Source organism: Bos indicus, chromosome 5 (assembly GCF_029378745.1).
Source record: "Bos indicus isolate NIAB-ARS_2022 breed Sahiwal x Tharparkar chromosome 5, NIAB-ARS_B.indTharparkar_mat_pri_1.0, whole genome shotgun sequence".
Classification (NCBI taxonomy): Eukaryota; Metazoa; Chordata; class Mammalia; order Artiodactyla; family Bovidae; genus Bos; species Bos indicus.
This window is the reverse complement of record NC_091764.1, coordinates 68451893-68470712: the sequence shown is the minus strand read 5'-3', so window position 1 is coordinate 68470712 and position 18820 is coordinate 68451893. Positions and strand designations below refer to the sequence as shown.

At 38.5% G+C, this 18820-nt stretch overlaps 1 protein-coding gene across 6 annotated transcripts in view; it reads left to right on the top strand.

The window, feature by feature from the left end:
- The window catches only part of SLC41A2 (solute carrier family 41 member 2), a 145200-nt gene that overhangs the window by 67658 nt on the left and 58722 nt on the right, over positions 1-18820 (top strand). For all 6 annotated transcript variants that reach the window (XM_019961222.2, XM_019961228.2, XM_019961227.2 and 3 more), the window contains 2 exons: positions 11930-12001; positions 17088-17232. In XM_019961222.2, the coding sequence (XP_019816781.1) occupies positions 11930-12001; positions 17088-17232 (217 nt within the window). The remainder of the gene's footprint in view (positions 1-11929; positions 12002-17087; positions 17233-18820) is intronic.

The window sequence follows — 18820 nt, the reverse complement described above, 5'->3', positions numbered from 1 at the left end:
GTCACAAAGAGTCGGACACGACTAAGTGAAGCGACTTAGCACACATACACCCATTACCATTAAAGCTGAATTTCGTCTTTTTATTTGAACTTTATTTGTTGTGACTATATTTTATATTAGAATGTTTTATCATATGTCTAGTTATATTTATTTTTCTGTTCATATTTAAGACAGGAGAACTCCAAAGCTGAATAGAAGCTCAGCACAAGGTCGTTACTGCAGGGTCATTTAGCTGGGCCTTTCATTGGGAAGATTAGGGTGGAGTTGCTGTCTTCCACAGGTCAAGAATTGTGTCACTGATTATAAGATATCTGAGTCATAAACTAAAGAAATTATTCAGTTCTCTAAGCAATTAAAATAGCATAAAGAGATGAATAAACCATGTTATTAAAGCTTGATGTCATGAATTACTACTTTTCCATCTACTAATTTGTTTAGTTTTATTTTTGAGGCTATTAGAGGTAAGATGACATGTCCCAGGGCCCGAGACAGGGCCACTGTTGGATCAGTAGTTCTCAAAATGCGGTCTTCAGAACATTAGTGTTAGCATCTTGTTAGAATAGCAAGTTCTCAGCCCCACTCCAAAGCTACTGAGTCAGAAATTCTGGGGTGTGGCTTACCATCTGTATTTGAACAGTCTTTCCAGATGATTCTGATACACATCGGAGTTTGAGAACCACCCTGTTAAATGAATGGCGTGGAGGCCGATAGGGTTGGGACCAAGTGAGAGAAGGGGGAAATCACAGGATGCGAGACCACCTGGTGGGTCACTGTGGGGACTTTGGCTATTGTGTGAATGGGAAGCCTTTGGAAGATTTTGAGCAGTTGAGTGGTGTGATCTGACAGGTATTTTTAACAGATTATTTTGACTGTTGTGTTGCAACAGAGCAGTAGGAAGCCAAGAATTAAAGCAGGGAGACAAGTTGAGAGTCCATTGCAATAATACTGTAGACTAAAATGAGGTTGGCTTGGATCAGGGTGGGTGCAAGCAGAGGATGTAGTGAGACATAGTTGGAGTCCAAAACTCATTTTCTAGGGGGAGTTGACAGAATTGGCTGATGGATTAGCTAAATTAAAGACTTGAAATATTCTCTAAATTTGAGAGGGGTAAGAATAGCCAAGTTAGAAGAGGGAAAAGTAGTCACTTGTGGCATCAAGCTTAGATGACATGGCTGACATGACTAGAAGATATTCATCTGCTTGTGATATTTTAATTGCTTAGAGAATCTGACTTCAGGTTTTCCAGGTAGAATACTGCCATTCTGGTAGAGTACTGGAGAATCTTTATCAACTTGTAGTCCAGCTCCAAAGCTCTGTGTGTGTGTGTTAGTTCCTCAGTTGTGTCTGACTCTTTGTGACCCCATGGACTATAGCCCACCAGGCTCCTCTGTCCATGGAATTCCTCAGGCAAGAATACTGGAGTGGGTTACCACCGCCTTCTCCAGGGGATCTTCCCAACCCAGGGATCAAACCTGGGTCTCCTGCATTGCAGGCGGATTGTTTTACCATCTGAGCCACCAGGGAAGCCCTATTTGCTGTTAAAGCAATTCTAAGTTAATCACTTCTTAACAACAAAACCCCCAAAGCCTCACCTTCTAGAGACTCTTCACTGACTGTTCTGAAACAGCCTACCTGAAATTTTTATTACTCTTGACTTTGAGACCCCACACTGTTCTACCCTCTCACCTCTTTCACCGCTTCTTACTTCTTCTTTGCTTGTTCTCTGCATGTGAGATTTTCTTGAAGTTTCAGTACCTTGTCTTCCATGTTCTCCATCAATAATTGTAGTCCACCACCGCTAACACATTACTGATTCTCAGATTTGCATCTCCAGTCTCTGCTGACTCCCCAGCTGAAATTTTCAACTATCTGCACCACTCACTGCAGTGTAGTTTCAAGGCTAAACTCATCATCTTCTCTTACTCTAACAAGTAAGACAGCTTTCTGTCTGCCTTGTCAGTTTATTTTCGTTACAATCACTTACCCTCCCTCTATCTAGTTATTGACTAGTCTGTCAGTTCCACCTATGAAATCCTCATCATTTTCTCTTATGCCCGACCTGCCACCACCTTAATTTGGTTGCCTGTTTATAATTGGGATGCTGTAGCAGACTGCTGACTGTACTCCCTGGTTCCAGGAAGAAGGTTGGACGAATATAATTTTTTTTAACTTTAAACAAGCACTATTTGAAAGTCACCTCTTCCATCTATGGTCAAAGTATAATTCTTCTATACATTTTCTAATTTTTCGATGATCTATTTATTTTCATTTGTGAAAGTAGGAGTAAAAATCATTATAACTGTAGAAGGCTAGTCCATGATTACTTTAATCTTTTGCCCCATGAAATAGTCTTTTCTCATTTTTATGATTGTCTACAATAGAAATAGGTTAAATGAACTTATAGGATTTTAAGAAAGGCCTATAAAGATAGAGAATTTAAAACACAAGATATCAGATACAGCCTGCTCACCCCATCTGTCAAAGGTCAGTTGTATATAAAATTTGTTGTTTTATAAAGCTAAAGATTCAATGTTCACAGATAAAAAAGATATTCCAATAAAATAGATTTCCTGTTTCAACAAGGGAGATTTCATAACAGTGAATCCAAATTGACTTTATCTCACCCTCTTTACTTTAGTCAAAATTTATCTCTAAAGGTATAATAATTAACTAGAAAAATTTTTCCTAGATTTTTATCTTTTCAACAGTAGATATATGTTAGAGTAGATATTCTTATAAATATATAGCAGTAGTCTATAATTGAAAAATAAACCAAATACAGTGGTTCTATAAATTGCTGAGTTTAAGTTCTGTTATCTGAGGTCTAAAATTTTCTGCTTCTGAATGCTGAAGAGTCAGGAATGATATTCACTGTCCTAATGATAGTAGGCGGAGAAGGCAATGGCAACCCACTGCAGTACTCTTGCCTGGCAAATCCCATGGACGGAGGAGCCTGGTGGGCTGCAGTCCATGGGGTCGCTAGGAGTTGGACACGACTGAGCGACTTCACTTTTACTTTTCACTTTCATGCATTGGAGAAGGCAATGGCAACCCACTCCAGTGTTTTTGCCTGGAGAATCCCAGGGACGGGGCTGCTGTCTCTGGGGTTGCACAGAGTCAGATACGACTGAAGTGACTTAGCAGCAGCAATGATAGTAGGATTTTTTTTTTTTTTTAAGCTTTTAAAACTATTTTCTGGGAGCAAATTGCTATTTTTGTTGCCTCAAACCTTGGTTCTCTGAAGTTATGTTGAAAAATTCTACCTTTTAAATTCATTAATTGAAAAAATATTTTTGAGCCTTTACTATATGCCAAATGGTGGTCCGTGTGCTAGGGAATCTGTAATAAGCAAACTGGAAAATGTTCCTGCCTTCTTTGAGCTTACATTCCAGTGGAGGCATATGAAGTTGGAAAAAATCTCTTTCCATAATAATTTTACATTAGACTTTCCATTCAAACTGTAAAACTTCTAAATTAAAAAAAGAAAGTCCCCAATAATGACATTAATAACTCTGACATAATGTAGGTACTGTTACAGTCTCAGTATTTTTTCCTAAATTTGGCATAATTCTAAATTTTATGTGTTATTGTCATACCCTCACTGTTAGATACAATTAAGAGTGCAAATTCCTATTATTAATCTTAATTTTAAGATATGTTTCTTAAGTTATAACTACTAACCCATAGTCATAATTTTGTGGAGTGGAACTGCTTAAGTTTAATCAAGAACTGTTTTAATCAACTAGATTTTTAAGCTCTCTCCTCTTCTTTATAGCTTTTTTGAGGTATAATCAATCTACAAGAAACCAGACAAATTCAGTCTTCAGTTTGATGAGTTTCAATACATAGTATGTACCTGTGAAACCATCATCACAATCAGGATTATAAGCATATGCTTCACCCCTGACAATTCAGAAAGATATTAGGGTGTGTGTGTATTTTAGCATATTAAGTTTTATTATCAAATATTTCAAGCATGTAACATTGTAATAGTGTTCCCAATTCAGTTGTGAACCTTCTCAGAGAATAACAGTTATAAAATCAAGGATAATAGATTATTTGTAGATTACTGAAAGCCTACAAAACCAACTAGAAACTAGAATTTACCCTTCAGTTCAGTCGCTCAGTCGTGTCCGACTCTTTGCAACCTCATGAACCACAGCACTCCAGGCCTCCCTGTCCAACACCAACTCCTGGAGTCCACCCAAACCCATGTCCATTGTGTCGGTGATGCCATCCAATGATCTTATCCTCTGCCGTCCTCTTCTCCTCCTGCCCTCAATCTTTCCCGGCATCAGGGTCTTTTCAAATGAGTCAGCTCTCTGCATCAGATGGCCAAAGTATCGGAGTTTCAGCTTCAACATCAGTCCCTCCAATGAACACCCAGGACTGGTTGGATCTCCTTGCAGTCCAAGGGACTCTCAAGAGTCTTCTCCAACACCACAGTTCAAAAGCATCAATTCTTCGGCACTCAGCTTTCTTTATAGTCCAACTCTCACATCCATACATGACTACTGGAAAAACCATAGCCTTGACTAGACGGACCTTTGTTAGCAAAGTAATGTCTCTGCTTTTTAATATGCTGTCTAGGTTGGTCATAACTTTCCTTCCAAGGAGCAACCGTCTTTTAATTTCATGGCTGCAGTCACCATCTGCAGTGATTTTGGAGCCCATAAAAATAAAGTCAGCCACCATTCCACTGTTTCCCCATCTATTTGCCATGAAGTGATGGGACTGGATGCCGTGATCTTCATTTTCTAAATGTTGAGCTTTAAGCTGACTTTTTCACTCTCTTCTTTCACTTTCATTAAGAGGCTCTTTAGTTCTTTACTTTCTGCCATAAGGATGGTGTCATCTGCATATCTGAGGTTATTGATATTTCTCCTGGCAATTTTGATTCTAGCTTGTGCTTCCTCCAGCCCAGAGCTTCTCATGATGTACTCTGCATATAAGTTAAATAAGCAGGATGACAATATGCAGCCTTGATGTACTCCTTTTCCTATTTGGAACCAATCTGTTGTTCCATATCCAGTTCTAACTGTTGCTTCCTGACCTGCACACAGGTTTCTCAAGAGGCAGGTTGGGTGGTCTGGTATTCTGATCTCTTTTAGAATTTTCCACAGTTTATTGTGATCCACACAGTCAAAGGCTTTGGCATAGTCAATAAAGCAGAAATAGATGTTTTTCTGGAACTCTCTTGCTCTTTCAATGATCCAGCGGATGTTGGCAATTTGATCTCTGATTCCTCTGCCTTTTCTAAAACTAGCTTGAACATCTGGAAGTTCATGGTTCACATATTGCTGAAGCCTGGCTTGGAGAACTTTGAGCATTACTTTACTAGCATGTGAGATGAGTGCAGTTGTGCAGTAGTTTGAGCATTCTTTGGCATTGCCTTTCTTTGGTATTGGAATGAAAACTGACCTTTTCCAGTCCTGTGGCCACTGCTGAGTTTTCCAAATTTGCTGACATATTGAGTGCAGCACTTTCACAGCATCATCTTTTAGAATTTGAAATAGCTCAACTGGAATTTCATCACTTCCACTAGCTTTGTTCGTAGTGATGCTTCCTAAGGCCCACTTGACTTCACATTCCAGGATGTCTGGCTCTAGGTAAGTGTGAGTGATCACACCTTTGTGATTATCTGGGTCATGAAGATCTTTTTTGTACATTCTGTGTATTCTTGCCACCTCTTCTTAATATCTTCTGCTTCTGTTAGGTCCCTACCATTTCTGTCATTTATTGAGCCCATCTTTGCATGAAATGTTCCCTTGGTATCTCCCTTAAGAGACCATAACTGCAGTGGGTAAGAATGGCAAAATCTGTGGCTTCTTTTTCTTGATGGAATTCCCCAGTCTCATGTGGTAGAAAACCCATAGTCTTCCCAACTTGAGGTGACAAAGTTCAAGGAGTCTGGCAAAAGAAAAAAAAGAACAAAAGTAGGCAAAAATGTGAAGCATCCTATACTTGAAAGACAAATACACTGGCAAAATTTGAGTTTTTGCATTTTTTGACTAAGTGCCTTCTGTTATTATGCATACCCATAGTGGCAGAAAATTGAAGTTTTGGTGGCATGAATTATCAGATAACAGAGCTTGAAGCTGACAGAGCAGGTAGAAATTTATGGGGAAATCCCAGCAGCAAGAGAACTGCAAAGAGGATAAGCCCCAAAATCTGAGCATTAATTCTGTCCAAATCTTTGGCTGACCATTAAACTACATAGGTGAGGAGAGATCCTCCCCAAAAGCTGAGCTGAAAAGCAGTATTTGGTAGCTGGAAGAACCAAGCAGAGATATGAACTGCTGCACCTTGTGGGAGAGACAGTGGTTTGCAGTTTGAGTCTAGACCAATTAACTGCCTATTAGAAGGAAAATCCAGTTATCCTCAGCAGAACGTAACATTATCCAGAGTTATTATAACACATTATTATAATGTCTAGTTTTTGACTGAAATCACTAGTGGAAAGAAACCAAACCCAAAAGTGTGATTCATATTCAGTCAACAGGAAGTGACTCAAAGTGGGCCCAGATGTCGAGTTTAACAAAATCTTCCAAAGCAGCTAATATAAATGTGTTCAAAGAAGTAAAGGAAAAAATGTTCAAAGAATTAAACAAATGTGTCTTAATGAGTGAATGTATCAGATTGGTGAGAGCAGAAGAAAGAATTCATGAACTTGAAGATAAATCAGTAGAAATTATTCAATCGGAAAAAATAAGAGGAAAAGGTTGAAGACATCATAAATTGAGTCTTGGATATCTGACTGTATAATGATGTTGAACATTGTTGTTGTCGTTGTTGTTCAGTTGCTCAGTCATGTCTGACTCTTTGCGACCCCGTGAACTGAAGCATGCCAGGCTTCACTGTCCTTCACCATCTCCCAGAGCTTGCTCAAACTCATGTCCCTTAAGTCGATGAGGCCATCCATCCATCTCGTCCTCTGTCATCCCCTTCTCCTCCCGCCTTCAATCCTTCCCAGCATCAGGGTCTTTTCCAGTGAGTCAGTTCTTTGCATCAGGTGGCCAAAGTATTGGAGTTTCAGCTTCAGCATCAGTCCTTCCAATGAATATTCAAAGTTGATTTCCTTTAGGATTGACTGGTTTGATCTTACAGTCCACAGGATTCTCAAGAGTCTTCTCTAACACCACAGTTCAGAAGCATCAATTCTTTGGTGCTCAGCCTTCTTTGTGATGCAACTCACATCCATACATGACTACTGGGAAAACCATAGCTTTGACTAGACAGACCTTTCTTGGCAAAGTAATATCCCTGCTTTTTAATATGCTGTCTAGGTTTGTCATAGCTTTTCTTCCAAGGAGCAAGCGTCTTTTAATTTCATGGCTGCAGTCACCATCTGCAGTGATTTTGGAGCCCAAGAAATAAAATCTGTCACTGTTTTCATTTTTTCCCCATCTATTTGCCATGGAATGATGAGACCAGATGCCATGATCTTTGTTTTTTGGAATGTTGAGTTTCAAACCAGCTTTTTCACTCTCCTCTTTCACCTTCATCAAGAGGCTCTTTAGTTCCTCTTTGCTTTCTGCCATTAGGATGGGGTCTTCAGCATATCTGAGGTTATTGATATTTCTCCCAGCAATCTTGGTTCCAGCTTGTGCTTCATCCAGCCTGGCATTCCGCATAATGTATTCTCCATATAAGTTAATTAAGCAGGGTGACAATATACAGCCTTGATATACTCCTTTCCCAGTTTGGAAGCAGTCCATTGTTTCATGTCAATTTCTAATTGTTCCTTCTTGACCTGAATGCAGGTTTCTCAGGAGGCAGGTGAGATGGTCTGGTATTCCTGCCTCTAAGAATTTTCCACAGTTTTCCACAGTTTGTGCTCCACATGGTCAAAGGCTTTAGTGTAGTCAATGAGGCAGAAGTCACTATTTTTCTGGAATTCTCTTGCTATTTCCATGATCCAACAGATGTTGGCAATTTGAGCTCTGGTTCCTGTGCCTTTTCTAAATCCAGCTTGAATATCTGGCAGTTCTTGGTTCACCTACTATTGAATCCTGGCTTGGAGAATTTTGAGCATTACTTTGCTAGCGCGTGAAATGAGTGCAGTTGTGTGGTTTGAACATTCTTTGGCATTGCCTTTCTTTGGGATTGGAATGAAAGCTGACCTTTTCCAGTCCTGTGGCCACTGCTGAGTTTTCCAAATTTGCTGGTATATTGAGCGCAACACTTTCACAGCATCATCTTTTAGGATTTGAAATAACTCAGCTGGAATTCCATCACCTCCAGTAGCTTTGCTCATAGTGATGCTTCCTAATGCCCACTTGACTTCACGTTCTAGGATGTCTGACTCTAGGTGAGTGATCACACCATCGTGGTTATCTGAGTCATTAAGATCTTTTTTGTTAAACATATGTGTGATATATTCGTATACTACATATGGTAAAAGTTTTAATACTTGACCAAACCAGGTAGTGGGAATATAAATGTTATTGAAGAGCATAAAAGCAATTCCTGTTGTATGAAATTATCTTTATAAAAGTTAAATTCATTGAAGTATAGTTTACATTTAATAATATATGTACATATTAACTGTATAATTTGATGAGTTTGACAAATATATTAAATGTGTATCTATCACCATCAACAAGGTACAGAACATTTTTCTCACCCTGATGCGCTTTTGCTGTTAATTCAGCTGCCAGGTAATCCCTCTGACCTCAAGTAATCTCTGCTCTTTCAGTTACTTTTTTAGAATTTCATATAAATAGAATCATAATTTTTCTCATTGTTTATTCATATTCTTTTCCATTATGGCTTATTATAGGATATAGAATATAGTTCTCTTGTTGTTTATCCATTCTGTATGGAATAGTTTGTACCTATTAGTTCCAATCTCCAAATCCATCCCCCACCCTGTACTCCTTTCCCCTTGGCAACTGCAAGTCTGTTTTCTAGGTCTATGAGTCTCTGTTTCGTAGATATGTTCATTTCTATTATATTTTAGATTCAACATATAAGTGATATTATAGTATTTATCTATCTCTGTCTGACTTACTTCACTTAGTAGGATAATCTCTAGTTGCATCCATGTTGCTGCAGATGGCATTAGTTCATTCTTTTTCATGGCTAAGTAGTGTTCGGTTAGATCTTCTTTATCCATTCAACTGTCAATAGACATATATTTAGATTGTTTTCCTGTCTTGGCTATTGTAAATAGTGCTGCTATAAACATAATGGTGCATGTATCTTTTCAAATTATAATTTTTCCTGGATATATGCTCAGGAATGGGATTGCTAGATCATATGGTAATCATATTTAGTTTTTTGAGGTACCTCCATCCTATTCTCCATAGTGACTGTACCAACTTACATTCTTACCAACAGTGTAAGAGGGTTCCCTTTTCTCCACACCCTCTCCAGCATTTGTTATTGGTTGACTTTTTAGTGATGGCCATTCTGACCAGTGTGAGAACTCTCACCTCCCGATCTTTTCCTGTGCTCAGTTGCTCAGTCATGTCTTAGCAGCTACATGGACTGTAGCCCACCAGGCTCCTCTGTGTATGGAAGAATACTGGAGTGGGGTGCCATTTCCTACTCCAGAGTATCTTCCCATCCCAAGGATCAAGTCTCTTACTGTATTGGCAAGTGGATTATATCACTATCGCCACCTGGGAAGTCCACCCTTAACTTTAGTTTTCACTGGGATCCAGTCAACAATCTTTGATCTTAGAGGAGGAGTTTAAAAGTTTTTCTTTTGTTTCTTGTCCATTTTACCTACTTAAGAGTTCTGGAATCCCCAGAGTGGGGTTAAGCCAAGGAGGTCACGCTCTTTGGCCTAACTGTTGCCGCAAATAATTGCTAGTCATATATCTCAGGGTAAATTTTTCTAGCCCCTTAAATATATATATTTTAAAACTGGGGTATAGAAAAGACTTGTTTGGCTTTTAATATTAGAAGGAGGGGTCCCTTTTGGCCCATTTAACCTGAGGGTAGTATAATAAGGGGCTTCTCCAGTGGCTCAGCAGTAAAGAATCTACCTGCAATGCAGGAGATGCAGGAAGATGTGGGTTCGATCCCTGGGTTGGGAAGATCCCCTGGAGCAGAGCATGGCCATCCACTCCAGTATTCTGGCCTGAAAAGTCCCATGGACAGAGGAGCCTGGTGGGCTACAATCCATAGGATCACCAAGAGTCATATATGACTGAAGGGACTGAGCACAGCACAGCACAGTGTAATAATATCAAATCTTGTTTTCATCACATAAATATCCATTTTATTTCTCCCATTTTAAATAACCATCTAAATATTTCTTAACTCCTTTTAAAATTTACCTTGTAGAAAGTAATAGCTAGACTTTCCTTACAAGTTTTTTGTTAACATTGATTACTCTAATACTCTTGTTAGTATCTGTAAGACCCATTGAGGGGAAGCAAAGAATACAAATGAAGCTTCTCAAACCAGTTTTTCTTATTTGTTTACTTATTTTGTTTTCCTAGACTGTAATGAATGTGTCTCCATTGATCATCAAGGGGTTCTGAAGTCTTGACATCTTGTACTTTTTCATGGAATCATTTTAGATTGATTCCTATGCCTGTAGACATCTTTCTAAAAGTTATTACAAATAACATGAGTTTCCCTTATACCTGTTTCTTAAACACTAAACCTGAGCTAGGTTTAGTGTTTAAACATAGGTTTAGTGTTTAAAGTATAAGCCACTCTTTAAACATGGCTTATACTTTATAAAGGAGAAGGCAATGGCAACCCACTCCAGTACTCTTGCCTGGAAAATCCCATGGACAGAGGAATCTGGTGGGCTACAGTCCATGGGGTCGCAAAGAGTCGGACATGACGGAGCGACTTCACTTTCACTTCACTTATACTTTATTCACTAGAGCAGAGACTCAGAGCTACAAACACAAGTTTTATGAATAATTCAGACTTCTGGGCTTAGGAAGCAAATAATACAAGTAAAGAGAGCAAGAATAATTATTCTAAAACACTGAAAAATCTTAATATGTGCATTTGCTTGATACTGTGAGACAACAGTCAAGAGTGAAGTTAGAGAACAGAATCTGTTTTCCAGATTGAAACAGGGAATGTTGATGTGGCACTTAACCTGTTGGTTTGAAACCAGTGAGCTAACCTATGGTTTGTCCATGGTTAACTACCCATAAATAATTACCCTTATGTATCTGTTACTTTACCCATTCATCTGTCTTCAATAACCAACCATATAATGAATAATTGAAACTTGGCTCAGTGAATTTTAGTAATGATTGCTTATTGCTTTCCAAATGACTGCATTAGAAAAATTATCAGGTTTGGATATATGTTTTTTGAATCCTAAGTTGTTGAAAAGTATGATTTAGCTTACAGAGCAGTTGAATGTGTGAATAAAATATTAATTTTTGAAGAATATTCTTCCATTTAGCCAACAGATATATACATTTTAATAGTGAGATACATTATCAACATTCATATGTGAACAATATAAATTTTTTATTGATAATTTTGACTTAGTTATGACTCAGATATAAATTATGTAATATGAATTATTTATTTACATCTGGTTTTTCGGTCAGTGCATAAGTTTTATGATGTGGAATTAAATGCTAGCATCTCAAAATTATGTAATTATTTATGTTGGGTCTCAGTAGACAAAATTTAACATATTAGGATGATGCTTGATGTTAGTTGTAAAATAACGGAGGGCAGGTGGACAATACTAACTAGTCCACTGGTTCTTTTGAGCTAGTAATTAAGTTAAAAAAATTTTTTTTCTAAACATCTCAGGCAAGCTAAATATGAGATGCAAGACTTGTAGTGAATTTAGAATTATAGTTAATATGCAGTATAAGCTCATCAAATATACTAAAGGATTGTTTTTGGCTTTAATACTTAATATGCTATTTAAGCAGAATAGAGGGCATATAGCTTACTCAGTGATACATGAAAATATTCATTTTAACAGGTAAACATTGGGAAGATGGATTCACCCATTGAAAAGTGGAACCTAATAATTGGCAACTTGGCTTTAAAACAGGTAAGTGATATGTATATGGGTATACACACACATATATTTATGAACAAATGATAGAATAAATGGATAACTTCTGAAAGTTTTCTTTTTCTAGAAACATCACATTTTTCTAAATATGGAAAATGTATAACATACAAAGTATAGAGTAAATATAAAAAATATTTTCTCCCATATGTAATAGAGCCAGAATTTGAGTTAATATGTGTACAAATAAATATGTAGCACTTCATTGCTTAGATGCTATTTTTCTTTGACTTTTTAAAAGTAAATCTTCTAATTAAACTTCGCTCATTTTTATATGATAGGATGTGTAAGCTGAATTTTCCTTAATTTGTTAATATTATCAGTGTTAATACAAATGAGCACATTAAATTGTCAATTATATATAGATCATCCACAGGTCTTTCTAATCTCAGGGGAATCTCTCTTCCTCTCCCACTACCTGCTGCTATCCCCAAGACACAAGACTGCAGCTCCCAGCACCTCTTTAGCAAATCTGAGTTTATGAAGTGCTCACTAATTAAAAAAAAATTTTTTTTTTTAATTTGGCTGCGCTGTGCAGCATGTGGGTTCTTAGTTCCCCTGCTAGGGATCAAACCTGTGCCCCCTGCATTGGAAGTACAGAGTTTTAACCACTAGACCATTGGAGAAGTCTGGCTCAACTAATTTTAATGTTAGGTCAACTCAGACGTAATGTTGAGAACGTGGTTGCAGAAAAGAAATTTCATGTTATGTTCAAAGACAAAGAAAGAAAGGCAATTTTGGGATATAGGCTTTTAAAAGGTATCTGTGTTTCTAAGATCACAGGCTTAGAAACAAGAAAATTTGAAATCTAGTCTCAGCTCTAGCAATCACCAGCTATATAATGTTTGTTAATTTAGCCTTTCTTCTATGTTTCATTTTCCTCTTCATTTCCATAGTGTTGCACTAGGGATACCCAAGATCCTTTTCAGCTTGAAACTGTAGGAATCTATGCTGGAGTAATAAGCAGTATATCCAACAACCAGTAGGCTACTTATAAACTAATAAATGAAAAATTGAAAATATATCCTATTTTATTCTTTAAATACCGTAAACTCTTACTGAGTAATATGAGTTAGACTATAAATTATTCTAATAATTTTCCACCTCTGCTTTTGTTTTATTTTCTTAAGAAGCGCTCATCCTTTTTAAAAGATTTTTATTTATTTATGGCTGTGCTGGGTCCTCATTGCTGTGTGGGCTTTCTTTATTTACAGCAAGTGGGGGCTCCTCTCTAGTTGCGGAACGCGGGCTTTGCATTGCAGTGGCTTCTCTTGTTGCAGAGCACAGGCTCTAGGTGTGCAGACGTCAGTAGTCGTGATTCATGGGCTTAGTCGCTCGTCAGCATGTGGGATCTTCCCAGACCAGGGATGGAGCCCCTGTCCCCTGCATTGGCAGGCGGATTCTTAACCACTGGACCACCAGGGAAGTCCCCATCTCGCTTTTAACTTTTCCTTTCACTCTTAGTCTCCGCCCTTCCCTTGCCATCCTCTCTTTCCATAACTGTTGGTCAGGATGAGAGCTAGAGATGGCTGCAGTTTCACTGATCCTATCATAATAGGTGCCACAGCCTGAAGTCTGCGTCTGTGTCTCACTCCACCAAGGATGCATGAGAAACGGGGAACCCCACACGGGCTCATCAGGACCCAGCTGGTATAAGCCAGTGAGGCAGCAACTGGTTGGAGTCTAGTTACCTGTAGACAAAAGTAGAGGGGAGAAGAAAATAAGGTCAGGTGGGGGTGACAGTGGTGCCGTCTCTGAAGCTTTATCTGCTCCAGCTTGTGAGGGAGTAGACGGCTGGCTGGGGGAGTAGGGGGAGCTGGCAGAGCTCCTCTGACTTGAGGCTGGCTGTGGACGGGATGGGTGGGGAGGGATGAGAAGGACAGAGGCACCTCGTGCTGGCATTAGCTGGCGTGCGTGTTCTTCTGACTATTAAATGGGATCCCAAGCAGATGACCATCACAGAATTTCTTCACAGTTGTACACAGTGGCCATCTCAACCTGTCCATAAATTGTCAAATAAGTAGGTATTTATTTATTTTTGGGGGGGGAACCCCAGAGTTCCCAATCTCATTGAAGAGTCATTCCCTCGCCAGGATAGATGTATCCTGTGTTCACGTCTATTTAGGCCCATGCCTCCTGTTAACCTCTACAGCTCCTCCTTAACCTGGAGTTTGCTCTTCTCTTGGGTACAATTGGGTCTTTCCTTTGCAGGTTTATACACTAGGACTTCTTTATTTCAGCTGTGTGTGTGTTACAATGTCTTCCATAGGCTCCCTAGTTCTGTATTTCATTTCTAAGAAACAAAAACTCTGCATTTTATTTCTAAGAAAAACCTTGGAGTCACAATATTAGAATTTAAATTATTAATTTTATCACTTTTACATATATTATTTACTAACCAGGATCAGGAATGCAGGTCAGGAAGCAACAGTTAGAACTGGACATGGAACAACAGACTGGTTCCAAATAGGAAAAGGATTATGTCAAGGCTGCATATTGTCACCCTGGTTATTTAACTTATATGCAGAATACATCATGAAAAACGCTGGACTGGAAGAAACACAAGCTGGAATCAAGATTGCCAGGAGAAATATCAATAACCTCAGATATGCAGATGACACCACCCTTATGGCAGAAAGTGAAGAGGAACTAAAAAGCCTCTTGATGAAAGTGAAAGTGGAGAGTGAAAAAGTTGGCGTAAAGCTCAACATTCAGAAAACCAAGATCATGGCATCCGGTCCCATCACTTCATGGGAAATAGATGGGGAAAGAGTGGAAACAGTGTCAGACTTTATTTTTCTGGGCTCCAAAATCACTGCAGATGGTGACTGCAGCCATGAAATTAAAAGACGCTTACTCCTTGGAAGGAAAGTTATGACCAACCTAGATAGCATATTCAAAAGCAGAGACATTACTTTGCCAACAAAGGTCCGTCTAGTCAAGGCTATGGTTTTTCCTGTGGTCATGTATGGATGTGAGAGTTGGACTGTGAAGAAGGCTGAGTGCCGAAGAATTGATGCTTTTGAACTGTGGTGTTAGAGAAGACTCTTGAGAGTCCCTTGGACTGCAAGGAGATCCAACCAGTCCATTCTGAAGGAGATCAGCCCTGGGATTTCTTTGGAAGGAATGAAACTTTAGTTTCAGCTAAAGCTGAAACTCCAGTACTTTGGCCACCTCATGAGAAGAGTTGACTCATTGGAGAAGACTCTGATGCTGGGAGGGATTGGGGGCAGGAAGAGAAGGGGACAACAGAGAATGAGATGGCTGGATGGCATCACTGACTCGATGGACGTGAATCTGAGTGAACTCCAGGAGTTGGTGATGGACAGGGAGGCCTGGCGTGCTGTGATTCATGGGGTCGCAAAGAGTCGGACACGACTGAGCAACTGAACTGAACTGAACTGAACTGAACCAGGATCAGACATTACTTTGTCCACAAAGGTCTGTCTAGTCAAGGCTATGGTTTTTTCAGTAGTCATGTATAGATGTGAGGGTTGGACTAAAAAGAAAGCTGAGCGCCAAAGAATTGATGCTTTTGAACTGTGGTGTTGGAGAAGACTCTTGAGAGTCCCTTTGACTGCACGGAGATCCAGCCAGTCCATCCTAAAGCAGATCAGTCCTGAGTGTTCATTGGATGGACTGATGTTGGAGCTGAAACTCCAATACTTTGGCCACCTGATGGGAAGAACTGACTCATTTGAAAAGACCCTAATGCTGGGAAAGATTGAGGGCAGGAGAAGGGGACGACAGAGGATAAGATGATTGGATGGCATCACTGACTCAATGGACATGGGTTTGGGTGGACTCTGGGAGTTGGAGATGGACGGGGAGGCCTGCTGTGCTGCAGTTCATGGGGTCACAAAGAGTCGAATATGACTGAGCAACTGAACTGAACTGAACCAGGATCAGAATGCTGAAGTATCTTAACAACTGGTACTAGCATAGTGATGCTTGCAGCTCAGCACTAAATCTGCTGCAATGAAAGATCTGGGGCTAGAATCCAGACTATCTGAACTTGCTAGCCTGGCTTTTCCATTAATTTACTCTATGACAAAATCAGAATACTTGGGTTTTTCATCTGGAGCCCTGATTTCAGTACATGGATTAGCTTCAGAGAGTCTCTGAGCACACAGAAATTCTGCTCAAAATTTTGACTGCATGGTGTTTTCATGAAGAGAAGAATCTATAAAACTTTCACCAGATTGTCAAAGGAGTCCATGACACAAACACAAAAAGAATAAGTGAACTAGAGGTGCCTTTAGGGTTTCTTTTGGTTCTAGCATTCGTCTAATGTGATTCTAAGAGTTCACAGTGTGACTTTTTTTAGTTGCTTTTTTTTTTTTTTTTTTGAGGGTTGCTTTGTGCTTTCCACTTTCACTGTGGAAAGTACTTTATATATTCATGTAATTCATTTAAATACAAAATAACCCTTCCATGTTCAATATTACCATTTTTCAGATTCGGAGCTGAAGTTTTTAATAGCTGTTTGTGAGGTTATTTTTTAATGTCTGCCTCTCCCATTGACCAGGAGCTCTATGAGAGCAGGGAATAAATTTGTTTTGACCACTGCTGTAGCCTAACACCAGGCAGAGCACCTGTATATAGTAGACCCTAAATTAATGCTTGTTGAATAACTTACCACAGATTAAGTGTATAGCTAGGAATGAAACCCTTATCATTTGATTATAGAATTCAGTCTCCTGCCAATACTGCCTCAAGAGTCAGACTTAAGCTACGTGGATTGGGTACTTTTCAGTCTTAAGGTTGGTATTTTCTTAGATGATCTATGGATTTCACCACCAAAGTCACTTAAGATGCTTGTTAAAAATACATTCCTAAACCCCATTCCATACCTACTGCTACCAGATCAGGGCATTTTGAGAACCCACTAGCTTAGGGAATAGTAAAACTAAAATGTAGTACCTTCTTCAAAAGGTAAGGCAGCTCAGTTACCATATATAATACTTTCTTTTGACTCCTTATATGCCTATCGACATCATCAAATTAAAAAAATGTGTTTTCTCAATGAATAATTCAGTTGGGTTTTATTAAATATTTTTTTAAGGTTCAAGCAACAGTAGTTGGCTTCCTAGCAGCTGTGGCAGCAATTATATTGGGCTGGATTCCAGAGGGAAAATACTATCTTGATCATTCCATACTTCTGTGCTCTAGCAGTGTAGCAACTGCCTTCATTGCATCGCTCCTGCAGGGTAAGTAAATTTCAGTGTCTACTCTGCAATCTCTACTTTCTAATTATTCATTTTCCATGTTAGCTATTTTTACTTAACTGATATTTTTTCATTATTTTAAAAAAACAGAGAAAAGTTATCTACAACTTTTCAAATAGCTTATTTCAGATATATTTATATGTATCACATGTAAACCTTAGCATACAGAGCAAGCTTCATAAGGTTGTGTCCAGGCTTTAGGTCCCCTGGTACAGCTCCCAAACAAGACCAGGAAAATAGCCTAGAGATTTTATTTGTCTCTGTAAGTTAAATTAATTGAGACGCTCCTTTCTGGAAATCATGCAGAAGATTTGCTAGCTTGTCATTTGAGTAACAAGTATTCCAGGAATTCTAGATTTCAAAAGCTGTCCCTCTGTTAAAATTTTTTGAAGTTTCAGATTTCAGAAAAAATTCCTTTACTGTCTGTGGCAGTAGAAGTATAACCATATGCTTAACATAGCATATTGTTGGCTATAGAATGTTAAATAGCCAGAAGGTTTTTTAGTTGGGACACCATTTTTATATTGATTTATTTATATGAACTTCACACTAGAGAACTAGATTATGGAATCATAATCATAAAGACTTGTTAATTTTTATTTATAATTGCCATCTTCTCATTTTATATCACCAGCAAGGTTAAAAATGGAATACTCTCATATCAGGTGATCTCATACAATGAAGGTAACTTTTGGGGCTAGATTCTGATAATTTGGTGGCTCAGACTGTAAAGAGTCTGCCTGCAATGCAGGAGACCCGGGTTCGATCCCTGGGTTGGGAAGATTCCCCTGGAGAAGGAAATGGCAACCCTCTGCAGTATTCTTGCCTAGAAAATACTGTGGGTGGAGGAGCCTGGCAGGCTACAGTCCATGGGGTTGGAAAGAGTCAGACACAACTGAGCGACTTCACTTTCTTTCTTTTCTAATAATTTAGAAGCTCTTATTAAAATTAAGACCTGACTACAAAAATATTTTCAAGCATTTTGTTTTAGTACTCAAATTATACCAAGGGTAGTATCTTGTCTTTATATAGAATTACTGGAATTGACTGATGTTAACACGGGTAAAGCAGAGTGAAGTTATGCTATTGGAAAATTGATTTCCAGTAAGAAAAAGTGTTAAAGCATTAACACTATTACTTTAGACTCAATTGCTTCTGTTTTCTCTCTAGTTTCATTTAGAAAGAATTGTTTGAAAAATTTCAGACTAACAAGTATCTGTATTGCCTGGGATTTTTAAAACTTTAAAATTCAGATTTAAAAAATATATGTCTACACCTTTATTTTGAATAATGTATATTCCAATTTTTTAGTAACTTGACCTTTATATATGTAGAGCAGATGGTATTGAACCACCTTTTGTAGGTGAGAAAACTGACTTAGGTAAGTAGGCTTATATAATTTCATAAGCTTATGAACATAAAAATCAGATTTAAAACCTGTTTCTTGACTCCCAACTCTTTTCACTGGTCCATGATGGCAAAATAACTTGTTTTCAGCTGAAAAGTTAAATAGCATTCTGTCATAGGAGAACTTTCCACATTGATTTTTAAATGTACTAATTTTGAAAAA